Source organism: Physeter macrocephalus, chromosome 20, assembly GCF_002837175.3.
Source record: "Physeter macrocephalus isolate SW-GA chromosome 20, ASM283717v5, whole genome shotgun sequence".
Lineage (NCBI taxonomy): Eukaryota > Metazoa > Chordata > Mammalia > Artiodactyla > Physeteridae > Physeter > Physeter macrocephalus.
Window position 1 is genome coordinate 24,837,999 of NC_041233.1, and position 14,262 is coordinate 24,852,260.

General features: G+C 39.2%; 1 protein-coding gene across 3 annotated transcripts in view; it reads right to left on the reverse strand.

The window, feature by feature from the left end:
* Positions 1-14,262, reverse strand: part of CFAP70 (cilia and flagella associated protein 70) — a 95,422-nt gene that overhangs the window by 79,891 nt on the left and 1,269 nt on the right. Inside the window, exons 2-3 of one of the 3 annotated variants that reach the window (XM_055080802.1) lie at positions 13,629-13,731; positions 12,507-12,693 (exon numbers count right to left, since the gene is read on the reverse strand). In XM_055080802.1, the coding sequence (XP_054936777.1) occupies positions 12,507-12,693; positions 13,629-13,691 (250 nt within the window). In that variant the 5' untranslated portion in view covers positions 13,692-13,731. Of the gene's footprint in view, positions 1-12,506; positions 12,694-13,628; positions 13,965-14,262 lie in introns of those variants that run through there. The other 2 variants (XM_055080803.1, XM_055080804.1) reach the window with 2 other exon arrangements.

Sequence of the window (14,262 nt, forward strand, 5' to 3'; positions counted from 1 at the left end):
GGGCACTACGAACCTGCAGCCTGCAAAAAGGAGACCCCAAACACAGTAAGATAAGCAAAATGAGAAGACAGAAAAACACACAGCAGATGAAGGAGCAAGATAAAATCACACCAGACCTAACAAATGAAGAGGAAATAGGCAGTCTACCTGAAAAAGAATTCAGAATAATGATAGTAAAGATGATTCAAAATCTTGGAAATAGAATAGACAAATTGCAAGAAACAGTTAACAAGAACCTAGAAGAAATAAAGAGGAAGCAAGCAACGATGAGCAACACAATAAATGATATATCTTTCTCTATTCTTTTACTTTTCACCTTACCATATGGTTATATTTTGAATTTCTAGTATATAGTGTATTTCTTTATCAAATTTGTAATCTCTGTGTCTTGATATATTTAATGTAATTATTAATATATTAGGGCTTAAGTCTGCTGGGTTTTGTTTGCCCTCTCTTTTCATTTCTCTGTTTTCTTTTCTCAGCCTTCCTCTGGATTACCTGAGCATTCTTTTTTTTTTTTTTTTTTTTTTTTTTGTGGTACGTGGGCCTCTCACTGTTGTGGCCTCTCCCATTGCGGAGCACAGGCTCCGGACGCGCAGGCCCAGTGGCCATGGCTCACGGGCCCAGCCGCTCCGCGGCATGTGGGATCCTCCCAGACCGGGGCGCGAATCCGGTTCCCCTGCATCGGCAGGCGGACGCGCAACCACTGCGCCACCAGGGAAGCCCTACCTGAGCATTCTTTAGAATTCCATTTTTATTTATCTATAATACTTTTGAATATATCTCTTTGTATAGATGTTTTAGTCATTGCTATAGGTATTGCATTATATATATACTATTTATTACAATCTACTGATGTCATCATTTCACTAGTTTGAATGAAGTATAGAAACCTTACCTCCCTTTATGTCCCCTTGCCCTCCCTGTTTATAATTGCCAAAAATACTTTCTCAATATACAGAACCACATCAGATAGTGTTATACTTTGTTTCAAGTGTCAAACACAATTTAGAAAACTCAAGGAGAAGGAAAGCTTATTTTATTTGTCCAAATTTTTGCTTACCATATTCTTTCTTCTTTCCTGATGTTTCTAGGTTCTTTCTTTTATCATTCCCTTTCTGTTCAGAGAACTTCCTTCAACCATTCTTTCAGGGTAGGTCTTCTGGTGACAAATTCTTAGTTTTCTTTCACTTGAGAATATCTTGATTTCCACTTCATATCTTTTATTTAGGTATTCGATTCTAGGTGAACAGTTCTTTTATCACTTTGTAAATATTGTTCCATTTCCTTTGGGCCTCCACGTTTTCTGATGAGAAACTGATACCATTGTAGTTGTTTTCCCCTGCTTTCAGATTTTTTTTTCTCTGTCTTTAGTTTTCAGAAGTTTTACTATGATGTTTCTTAGTACAGATTTCTTTTGGGTTTATCCTGTTGGGACTTTGCTCAGCTACCTGAATCTGTAGGTTTATGTCTCTAGCCAAATTTGGGGAGTTTTCAGGCTTAACTTCTTTGAATACTTTTTCAGCCTCACTCTCTTTCTTCTCTCCTTCTGATACTCCAATAACACTGTTAAATATTTTGGCATAGTCCCACAGGACTCTGAAGTTCTGTTCATATTCTTTTAGTCTATTTCTTCTACACTACTCAGATTGAGTAATTTCTACTGTTCTATCTTCCAGTTCATTGATTCTTTCCTCTTTTTCCTCCATTCTGCTGCTGAGCCCATTCACTGAGCTTTTCATAGCAGTTAATGTATTTTTCAGTTCTAAAATTTCTACTAGATTCTTCTTTATATCATCTATTTCTTACTGAGACTTTCTATTTCCCCTATGAGTCTATCTATTGTTTTTTCATTTGTTTCCAACATGTCTACAATTGCTCATTGAAGCATTTTTATCATGGCTTCATTAAAATCTTTGTCTAGGGCTTCCCTGGTGGCGCAGTGGTTGAGAATCCGCCTGCTGATGCAGGGGACACGGGTTCATGCCCCGGTCCGGGAAGATCCCACATGCTGCGGAGCAGCTGGGCCCATGAGCCATGGTTACTGAGCCTGCGCATCTGGAGCCTGTGCTCCGCAACGGGAGAGGCCACAACAGTGAGAGGCCCGTGTACCACAAAAAAAAAAAAAAAAAAAAAAAATCTTTGTCTAATAATTCTAACATATCTATCATCTTGGTGTTAGCATCTACTGATTATTGTTTAATTCAGTTTGAGATCTTCCAGTTCTTAGTATAATGAGTGATTTTCAAATGAAACCTGGAATTTTTATATTATGCTATGAAACTCTGAATCATACTTAAACCTTCTTTTTTGCTAGCATTTTTTGACACCACTCCTACACAGGAAGGGGAGAGGCAATGCCTCATTATTTTCAGGTGGAGATAGAAGACTAGGTTCCCCACTCAATCTCCATTAATACCTGAGTGAGGCAGCTCCTCCATATTGCTGAGGGGAAATGGGGGTTCTGATTCCTTACTTGTTCTCTACTGATACTACAGTGGGTGTAGATGCATTACCACTACGTGATGGTGAGTTTTGATTTTACACTAGACCCCGTTTGACACACCCCAGTGGGGAGTGGAGGAGTACCTTGTTACTGCCAGATTGGGGCAGAAGCCCTGGCTCCCCGTGTGGTCTCCATTAAAACCACATGTTGAGGGAATTCCTTGGCGGTCCAGTGGTTAGGACTCGGTGCTTTCACTGCCTGGGCACAGGTTCGATCCCTGGTCAGGGAACTAAGATCCCACAAGCTGCGTGGCATGGCCAAAGGGAAAAAAACACATGTTGAGAGAGGGGGGTCATTACCATAGGGCACAAAAGTCCTGGCTTCCTACTTGGTCTTCTCTGACACCACTCAAGTAGGGTGTTGAGGCATGTTATTTCAGCTTTGTGCGTATGTAAGCCTAGGTTCCCCACTTGGCTTAGGTGTGGGTGGGGCCACAGTTTTTTTTCTGGGCATTTGACTGGAGTAGAGCAGTTTCTGTCTAAATGTTTTCTGTCATGCTAGGCTGCCCCCTTTCCTGGTCTTTTGATTAGAGAGAGCACATTTTTGTTGTTGGTTGGTTGGTTTGATCTGTACCCATTTTTGTTTCCAGGTTGCTGGCTTCTTCAGCATACAGTTTGGGGTATATGAGGCAAAAAGAAAACCCAAGGAACTCACACTGTCTTTCCTCAAGTCTCATTTCTTTCTTCTCTCTACCTTTCAGAGTCTGTTATGTTTGTTATATAAATAATGTCCAGGGTTTACAGTTATGAGAGGAATAGAGGAAAGTATATCTAGTCCATCTTCTTGGAGGCAGAAGTTCTGTTTAAAATTCTTCTTGATTTCTAATGACTGTACTTAAGATTATAAATGTATCTCTAAGCACTACGTTAGCTATATCCCACAGTTTTGGTATTTGGTGTTTTACTGTTGACTTGATTCTGCTTTGCACTTTTTATTATGATTTCCTCTTTGTCCCATGAATTACTCATAATAATTTTTTCTATATTTTTGTTATTTCTTATTTTTTTGACTGTTGTATTTTGGTCAGAAAACTTCATCTGTATGCTATTGATTCTTCGGTATATGGCAGGACTTGCTTTGTGGCCTGGTAAGTGGCCAGCTTAATTATACAAATGTTCCTTGCATGTTTTAAGAAAATACATATTATTTAATGATCGACATAACTCTATGATTACTAATTCTTAGGGAAGTTTTTTTGTCTACCCAGCACCTAGACAGATATGATGGTGAGTGAACTTTTTTTTCCTAGTCCAATCTTTTTGAGAGTCTTGGCTTACGACGAGGTAGGTGGTCTCACTCTCAACTTCCCATCTACAGCAGCCCAAGTCTCTGTCTCTGTAAGAGCATTAAAATCCAAGCCCCTAGGTTTTAGAATACTGCCCTCTCCCCCCACACCACCACATACCAGTGGCAGCTGTTCAAGAGTTCCAGGTTTGTTTCTGTTTTGTTTCTGGAACAAAGGAACTCCCATTTCTTTCTCATGAGTTCAGTGACATGCTTAAAATAATGGTCCAGTGTTGCCTTTCCCATCCAGCGTGCTAAGGAAGAAGGCAACTGAGATACAACTCTTACTTGGGGTGACAGAGAAGCACAGACGAAAGAAGAAAGAAGTAGAAGAGAGTGGATGGGATATAAGAGTGCCGGTCAGATGGATGCCTCCGTGGTTGACTGATTCCCACCTATGCCAGAGCTAGGAATCACTGTTCTTGAACAGTGTTTCCCAGTAATCACCTGAGACATTTTTTTCCCAAGGTACAGCTACCTAGGCTTTTCCCATGGCAATTGTGAATTTAGTGGTATGGGGTGGGACCCTTAAGATTACTTTCTCCCAGATTACTTTCTCTCAGGTGACTGTTATGGAAAGAAAGGTCTGGAAAGCATTGCTCTAGAATACTGTATAGATTCTCAGGTCCACCTCTCTGGGTTTGGGATCTTGGAATCTGTGGGTTTTGGCAGGCACCACAGGAGATGAGCCACTAAAAAATAACAAAAACAAAAAATAACAAGTATGGGTCATCAATTGGATCAAGATTTCAGAGGAATAGGATGGGGAACTCACCTTCTGCCACAAATACATCAAAAATACATCTACATGGGGAATGATTCTCACAGAACATCTACTGAATGCTGGCAGAAGACCTCAGACTTCCAAAAGGGCAAGAAAATCTCCACATAACTTGGTAGGACAAAAGAAAAGAGAAAACAAAAGAGAGAAAGGAATCAGGATGGGACCTGCGCCCCCAGGAGGGAGCTGTGAAAGAGGAAAAGTTTCCACACACTGGGAAGTCACCTCACTGGCGGGGAGATTAGCCAGAACAGAGGGGGGGCTTTAGAGCCTCAGAGAAGAGTGCAGCAACCGATTTGCAGAGGGCAAAGCAGAGAGAAACCTGCACAGATGGTTGGTGTCACCACCTGGCACTCACCAGCCTGATACGCTTGTCCACTGAGACAGGCGGGGGTTGGGTGCTGAGGCTCAGGCTTTGGAGGTCAGACCACGGGAGACGACTGGGGTTGGCTGCGTGCAGACAGCCTGAGGGGGCTAGGGTGTGGTGTGCCTCAATCAAGGGAGTACAGGAAGAAGCCTGGGCCCACGAGAGAGGCAAGATGCCATTGTTTGGGGTGCGAGAGGAGAGAGGCGGGACCTCCATAGGAGTTTCTTTCTCCACACACGCTCTCAGGTGGCAAGGCACTGCCTACATGAGCTCCAGGGGCAGGTACGAGCCGCCACTGCCATCTCGGACTCCAGAGGTGGGCACAGACCGCTGCCACTACCGAGGGTCCCACAACTAGGCACCAACCTCTGCCCTAACCGCTGCCTTCCTGGGAGTGTGCTCGGGCTGCGCACCTGCACACTCACTATCAAGTGGATAACGGCCAGCACAAACTGTGGAAAGAGACAGCAAGCATACAAACCAAAAACAGCCCTCGTGCCAAAAATATATTTAACCCACGCAAGCTATGCAGGGACATTCCCACATATAAATAGCCCTCCAAGACGAGAGTAGATAACCGTTTCTCCTAAACTCACAGAGTAAGAGAAATATAAGCAAAATGAAAAAGCAGTTAAACTGCTTCTTTAACTCCCAGTTAAAAGACCAAGAGAATTCCCCAGAAGGAACAAACAAGGAAACAGACCTCTTCAGTCTAATAAACACCGAGTTCAAAAAGGTAATGAAAATACTGAAAGTATTAAGAAAGGCTATTGACAGAAATGCAGATTATGGTAAAAAGGAACTAGAAACTACAAGGAGGAGCCAAGAAAAATTAGAAAATTCATTTGCCAAGACAAAAGCTGAGCTAAAGACAATGAATAGCAGAATGAATAATGCAGAAGAAAGAATAAGGGATCTGGAAGATAGAATAATGGAAATTACCCAATCAAAACAACAGAGAGAAAACCAAATAAAAAAAAGAAAGCAATATAAGAGACCTATGGGATAATATAAAGAATGCCAATCTATGCATAATAGGGATTCCAGAAGGAGAAGAAAGAAAAAAGGTTATTGAAAATGTATTTGAAGAAATTATGGCTGAAAAATCCCAAACCTAAAGAAGGAAACAGATATCTAGATACAAGAAGCACAGAGGGTCCCAAACAAGATGAACCCAAACCGACCTACACCAAGACATGTTCTAATAAAAATGGCAAAAGTTAAAGATAAAGAGAGGATTCTAAAGGCAGCAAGAGAAAAACAAATAGTTAATTACAAGGGAACTCCCATAAGGTTATCAGCTGATTTCTCTACAGAAGTGCTGCAGGTCAGAAGAGAGTGGCAAAATATATTCAAAGTTTTGAAAGGGAAAAATCTGCAACCTAGAATACTCTACCCAGCAAGATTATCATTCAGAATAGGAGGGGAAATAAAGAATTTCTCAGACAAGCAAAAACTAAAAGAATACAGCAATACTAAACCTATCCTAAAAGAAATATTGAAAGGTCTTCTCTAAATAGAAAAGAAACAAGAAGATATAGGAAGGAGGAAATCACAGTTTACAACTGGAAAGTAAATCACTTAAATTAGCCAGTATACAGATCAAAAAGAAAAAAAAAAGACCTATTTGTGAAAGCGATGATAAACACAAGGAACAGGAAAAGGATAAACATGAAGATGTAAAAAAGGACATCAAAATCCTAAAACGTGGGAAAGGAGGGTAAGAAAATGTAGATTCTTTTTTTTTTAGAATGTGTTTGAACCTATATGACTATCAGTCTAAAGCAAGCAGATATAGGAAGAGGCTACCATACTTGAAAAACAGGACAACCACAAATCAAAAATATACAATAGATTACTAAACCCAAAAAGAAGAGAACACAAGCATAAAATAAAAGGAAATGATCAAACCACAAAAAGAAAAACAAAAAGAAAAAGAAAGGAACAAAAAAGAAACATAGAATCAACTGGAAAACAAGGTTTAAAATGGCAATAAAGGACTTCCCTGGTGGCGCAGTGGTTAAGAATCCGCACGCCAATGCAGGGGACATGGGTTCGAGCCCTGGTCCAGGAAGATCCCACATGCCTCGGAGCAACTAACCCCGTGCGCCACAACTGCTGAGCCTGCATTCTAGAGCCTTTAAGCCACAACTACTGAGCCCACATGCCACCACTACTGAAGCCTGCGTGCCTAGAGCCTGTGCTCTGCAACAAGAGAAGCCATCGCAATGAGAAGCCTGCGCACTGCAACAAAGAGTAGCCCCCACTCTCCGCAACTACAGAAAGCCTGTGCCCAGCAACGAAGACCCAACGCAGCCAAAAATAAGTAAATAAATTTATTTTTTTTTAAATGGCAATAAATACATATGTATCAATAATTACCTTATATGTCAATGGACTGAATGCTCCAATCAAAAGACAAAGAGTGGCAGACTGGATTAAAAAAACAAGAGCCTACAATACGCTGCCTACAAGAGACCCACCTTAGGGCAAAGGACACACATAGGCTGAAAGTGAGGGGATGGAAAAAGATGTTTCATGCAAACAGAAATGACAAGAAAGCGGGAGCTGCAATATTCATATCAGACAAAATAGACTTTAAAATAAAGGCCATAAAGAAAGATAAAGAGGGCTTCCCTGGTGGCGCAGTGGTTGAGAGTCCGCCTGCCAATGCAGGGGACACGGGTTCGTGCCCTGGTCCGGGAGGATCCCACATGCCGTGGAGCGGCTAGGCCTGTGAGCCATGGCTGCTGAGTCTGCGCGTCCAGAGCCTGTGCTCCGCAATGGGAGAGGCCACAACAACAACAACAACAACAACAACAAAAAAAAAAAAAAAAAGAAAGATAAAGAAGGACATTATATAATGGTAAAAGGATGAATACAAGAAGAGGATTTTACACTCGTCAACATATATGCACCTAATCCATTCACGATAAAAACTCTTACCGAAGTGGGTATACAGGGAATATATCTCAACATAATAAAAGCCATTATGACAAACCTACAGCCAATATAATACTCAACGGTGAAAAGCTGAAAGACTTCCCATTAAAATTTGGAACAAGACAAGGATGCCCACTCTTACTACTTCTATTCAACATAGTACTGGAAGTCCTAGCCACAGCAATCAGACAAGAAAAAGGAATAAAAGGTATCCAAATTGGAAGGGAAGAGGTAAAACTGTCCCTATATGCAGATGACATGATACTATATATAGAAAACCCTAAGGACTCCACACAAAAACTACTAGATCTAACAGATTAATTCAGCAAAGTAGCAAGATACAAGATAAACATTCAGAAATCAGCTGCATTTCTTTTCACTAACAATGAGATATCAGAAAGGGAATGTAAAAAAAAAATACCTTTGGGAATTCCCTGGTGGTCCAGTGGTTAGGACTCCATGCTCTCACTACAGAGGGCCTGGTTTCAATCCATGGTTGGGGAACTAAAATCCCACAAGCCGCTTGGTGTGGCCAAAAAAGAAAAAAAAAAAAAAAAAAAGCCTTTTAAAATCGCACCAAAAAAAATAAAATACCTAGAAATAAACTGACCAAAGAGGTGAAAGACTTATATGCTGAGAACTATAAAACATTAATAGAGGAAATTAAAGATGATTCAAAGAAATAGATATCCCATGCTCTTGGACTAGAAGAATTAATAGTTAAAATGGCAATACTATCCAAAGCAATCTACAGATTTAATGCAATCCCTATCAAATTATCCATGACATTTTTCACAGAACTAGAACAAATGATCCAAAAATGTATATGGAACCATAAAAGACCCAGAATTGCCAAAGCAATCCTAAGGAAAACAACAAAGCAGGAGGCATAACTCTACCAGACTTCAGACAATACCACAAAGCTACAGTAACCAAAACAGCATGGTATTGGTACAAAAACAGACATACACATCAATGGAACAGAATAGAGAGCCCAGAAATAAACCCACACACCTATGGTCAATTAATCTTGGACAAAGGAGGCAAGAATATACAATGGGAAAAAGAGAGTCTCTTCAGCAAGTCGTGCTGGGAAAGTTAGACAGCTGCATGTAAATCAATGAAGTTAGAACACACACTCACAGCAGCACAAAAATAAATGCAAAATGCCTTAAAGACTTAAACATAAGACATGACACCATAAAACTCCTAGAAGAACGCATAGGCAAAACATTCTCTGACATAAACTGTACCAACGTTTTCTTTGGTCAGTCTCCCAAGGGAATAGAAATAAGAACAAAAATAAGAAATGGGACCTAATCACCCTTACAAGCTTTTGCATAGCAAAGGAAACCATAAAAAAAAAAAAAGAGACTTCCCTGGTGGTCCAGTGGTTAAGAATCCACCTTCCAATGCAGGGGATGTGGGTTCAATCCCTCGTTGGGGAACTAAGATCCCACATGCTGTGGGGCAACTAAGCCCGTGTGTCGCAACTACTGAGCACACAAGCCACAATTAGAGAGAAGCCCATGCACCACAACGAAAGAGCCCACATGCTGCAACGGAGATCCCGTGTGCTGCAACGGAGATCCTGTGTACCGCAACTAAGACCCGACACAGCCAAAAATTAAATAAATAAATATTGGAACTTCCCTGGTGGCACAGTGGTTAAGAATCCACCCGTCAATGCAGGGGATAAGGGTTCAAGCCCTGGTCCGGGAAGATCCCACATGCCGCGGAGCAACCAAGCCTCTGCGCCACAACTACTGAGCCTGCGCTCTAGAGCTCACGAGCCACAACAACTGAGCCCATGCGCCTGGAGCCCGTACTCTGCAACAAGAGAAGCCACAGCAATGAGAAGCCCGCGTACTGCAACAAAGAATAGCCCCCGCTCGCCACAACTAGAGAAAGCCCATGTGCAGCAACAAAGACCCAACACAGCCCAAAATAAATTAATTTATTTATTTAAAAAAAATTAAAATAAATAAATATTAACAAAACAAAAAGAAAAAAAAAGAAAAGACAACCTACAGAATGGGAGAAAAGATTTGCAAATGATGCAACCAACAAGGGCTTAATCTCCAAAATATACAAACAGCTCATACAACTGAACAACAAAAAAACAAACAACCCAATAGAAAAATGAGCAGAAGACCTTAATAAACATTTCTCCAAAGACATACAGATAGTCAGTAGGCACATGAAAAGATGCTCAACATCACTAATTATTAGAGAAATACAAATCAAAACTACAATGAGATACCACCTCACACCAGTCAAAATGGCCATCGTCAAAAGTCTACAAATAACAAATACTGGAGAGGGTGTGGAGAAAAGGGAACCCTCCCAAACTGTTGGTGGGAACGTAACTTGGTGCAGCCACTATGGAAAACAGTATGGAGATTCCTCATAAAGCTAAAAATAGAACTACCATATGATCCAGCAATCCCACTCCTTGGCATATACCCGGACAAAACTATAATTCAAAAAGATATATGAACCCCTATGTTAACAGCAGCACTATTCACAATAGCCAAGACATGGAAACAACCTAAATGTCCATCAACAGATGAATGGATAAAGAAGATGTGGTACATATATACAATGGAATACTTCTCAGACATAAAAAAGAATGAAATAATGCCATTTGCAGCAACATGGATGCAACCAGAGATTATCATACTAAGTAAAGTAAGTCAGAAAGAGAAAGACAAATACTATATGATATCACTTATATATAGAATCTAAAATATGGCAGGAAAAAAAGTGTATATATGTGTATGTATAACTGACTCACTTTGCTGTACAGCAGAAACTAACACAAAATTGTAAACCAACCATACTCCAATAAAAAAAATTTTTAATTAAAACAAGTCCTCATAAGTCAAATTACAGTATATCTTAATGTGAACATTCAAAATGACAATTCTAATTTAAACATATCTCGAGGTTACTAATGTTAATAATACAAAGACAAAACAAAACAAAAATAAATAAATAAAATATGGCACAAATGAACCTATCTACAAAACAGAAACAGATTCACAGATATAGAGAACAGACTTGTGCTTGCCAAGGAGGAGGGGTGAGGGAGAGGGATGGACTGGGAGTTTAGGGTTAGTAGGTGCAAACTATCAGATTTAAAATGGATAAACAAGGTTCTACTGTATAGCACAGGGAACTATATCCAATCCCCTGGGATAAACCGTAATGGAAAAGAATATTAAAAAAGAATGTATGTATGTGTATAACTCAGCCACTTTGCTGTACAGCAGAAATTAGCACAACATTGTAAATCAACTATACTTCAATAAAAAATAAAATAAATTTTTAAAAACCACACTATCAAAAAATAAAAAAGAGTATGGGTTAAAACAAACAAACAAAAAAGACTTAGCCTAGAGTACAGGTTTAGGAACAAAGTATTTCAGAGATAATATTATGTAGTTAGCAACTGTAAAAGTGTGAAAACAGAAACTATCCATCTATTTATCCATTCAACAAACTTTTGTGACCTCTCCCGTTGCGGAGCACAGGCTCCAGACGCGCAGGCTCAGCGGCTATGGCTTACGGGCCCAGCCGCTCCGCGGCATGTGGGATCGTCCCGGACCGGGGCACAAACCCGTGTCCCCTGCATCGGCAGGCGGACTCTCAACCACTGCACCACCAGGGGAAGCCCCTCAACAAACATTTTTTGAGCCCCTTTCTATCCCAGATATTTCTAAGCACTAGAAATTCTGAAATAAATAAGATACAGCCCTGACTTCAAAAAGTGTCTCCTCTAACAAGGGAGGCAAATTAATAATTGCTATACAGTTTGGTGAATATACAGAAGTACAGATAGGGCTGCCAGGTAAAATACGAGATGCCAAATTAAATTTGAATTTCAGATAAACAACAAATAATTTTTTTAGTGTAAGTATGTCCCAAATTTTGTTTTTTGGTTTTTTTGTTTGTTTGTTTTGTTTTTTTCCCCTAAATCTGGCAACCTTAATTACAGGAATACAAAGGAAAAGCTCACAAATCAGCTTAGGAGACAAAGGCTGCAAATTTCAGTTATATGCCTATTCATTTACGCCCATGGATTGAATTGAGCATTATCTACATTCTTACTTGTTTGACTGTTAATAAGAATTGATTAGTTACTAAAAAGTTATTAAATAATATTTTTTAGGGAAATTAAAATGAGTTGTACACATGAATAGATCAAATTATCTATATATCATTGGTCTTGTTTCAAATTGGGAGCTGTTTTTTTCATAAAAGAGTATGTTTGCTTCCATGTTATTGCTTATTGTTTCTTCAAAATTGTATAAATATTCTTTTTTTTTGATCATATGTATGTTTTATTATCAGCTGCTGGAAAGAATAAAGTCAAATTGGAAAATAAAAAAAAAATTTTTTTTTAAGTTCAGTTATGTGTCAAAAGGTCTTCAATACAAACTGATTAAAATTAGTAGGTCATGGTGACAGCTGCCAGAACCAGGTGGGACTCAAAGTATACTGTGTTATTCCCAGATTAAAAAGGTAAGGTGTGTTCATCTGTCCCTACAACAGCTACTAAATACCTCAGAATATCCTGATCACTCATATAATTAACATTATTTAGAATCCCAAGGACTTACAGAACACAGGTTTGTGGGCGAGGTCATTTAAAGTGACTCCACCTTCAGGATTGACCTCAAAACTGCAAGTGAAGTTGTATTTTGCAGTTCCTTCTGGAGAAACAGTAATTTTTGCAGAGTGTCCCAGAACCACCTGATTGAATTCTGCACGGATAAAGGTAACTGGAGTATCTCCTTTAAAACCTTTCTGTTGACAGAAACATACTTTACAATTATATTCAAATAGAGAATTTTCCTACATATCTGGCAACCCATTTTGACTTTATATAGCATTTTGCACGTTTTCCTAACAAGCTATGTCACAAATACAAACGGGGGAAGTAGAAAGTCATTAAACAAATCTAGTTGTAGCTAAATGCAACATTCTATTTAAAGGCCGTTAAGTTGGAAGCTTTGAGAAATAACAGTAATTTTGTTTATATGATTATAAAAGCACATTGTGGAAGATTTGAAAAAGTGAGGAAAGCACATAGGAAAACAAATTACCTGTAATAATATATTTTCTAGTGTTTTGTTGTGTGTGTATATATATATATATATATATATATATATGCACACACATTTATATATACATTGTTATATATACCCTTTAAAAGAAAGTAGAGATCATTTATTACATCCTGTTTTGGAATAAGCTTTTTGACTTCATAGTACTGAATGAATATTTTGACGTTTCATTATTCTTGTAAATTTTAATAGTTATATCATATTGTAGTTTTATTATTTAAATTCATCAAATGAAATTAATCACAAGAGAAGTTCTGGAGGAATTCAGATCCTTTTCAGGAGAAAGGAACTGCTGTCTAGGAAAATGAAAAGCAGTTGTTTCACCCCCATTAAATTTAGTATTCAAATTGCCAGGTATTTTACACACTAATATGACTTGCTGATTATAGACTAACAATAAGGAACACTGAGAAAGAATTGCCATTGCTATGTAAAGCCAGGAGGTTTGGTGGTACAGAATAATGCAAAACTCCATGCCTCCTGTTAATGTTCCCAACACATCTTCCCCAAGCCACACCTGGATGACTGACAGGGAGACCTGAGCCCAAAGACAAAAGTACTTTCAAGGAGAATGAATAAACTAAGGACTTCCAGGATTGCCAAAAATAATTTTACCAAGTCATATCCATCTGTCACAGTGATCTGCACGGGTCTGCCTGTTGATGACACCTGCTCCATATCAGCACCTGGGCAAAGCCTCTCTGGTCTTCTTTAATCTCTGTGAACATAATGAATGAACCTGTCCCCTTATATACCATAGTTGCACAAGTATCCACATTACATCATAACCAATACCAGGGGAGAACCTAGAGAAATGCCCTAGTCCAGCACTGTTTTGTGCACTTTCCAACCTTTGTTGCCAGATAGGCAGTGCCTTAGGGACCTGGTCACAAGGATGATTCTGCTGGTTAGTGCTAGAAAGATCCTTATACATGTAACTAACCCATTAAGCACAAATTATCACAAGGCAAAGAGGGTAGGAATGCCATCACCCCACCTCCCATCCCCCACCTCCTTCAAAGTGTCTTTTGGTAGCTTTTTTTTGTGTGTGTGTGATGTGCAAAACTCCCCTCAAGCGTTACTTAATCTCTCAGTTTTAGAAAAATATATTTTGATAACAAGAAAGAAGCAGCCCCACAGAATGTTAGTCCACTGGAAAAAGTCCTGACTTACGTCTTATTTAGTCAAAGATATTTTCAAATTATTTTACAACACTAAGGACACAACTTCAAAAATAAATTGGATATAT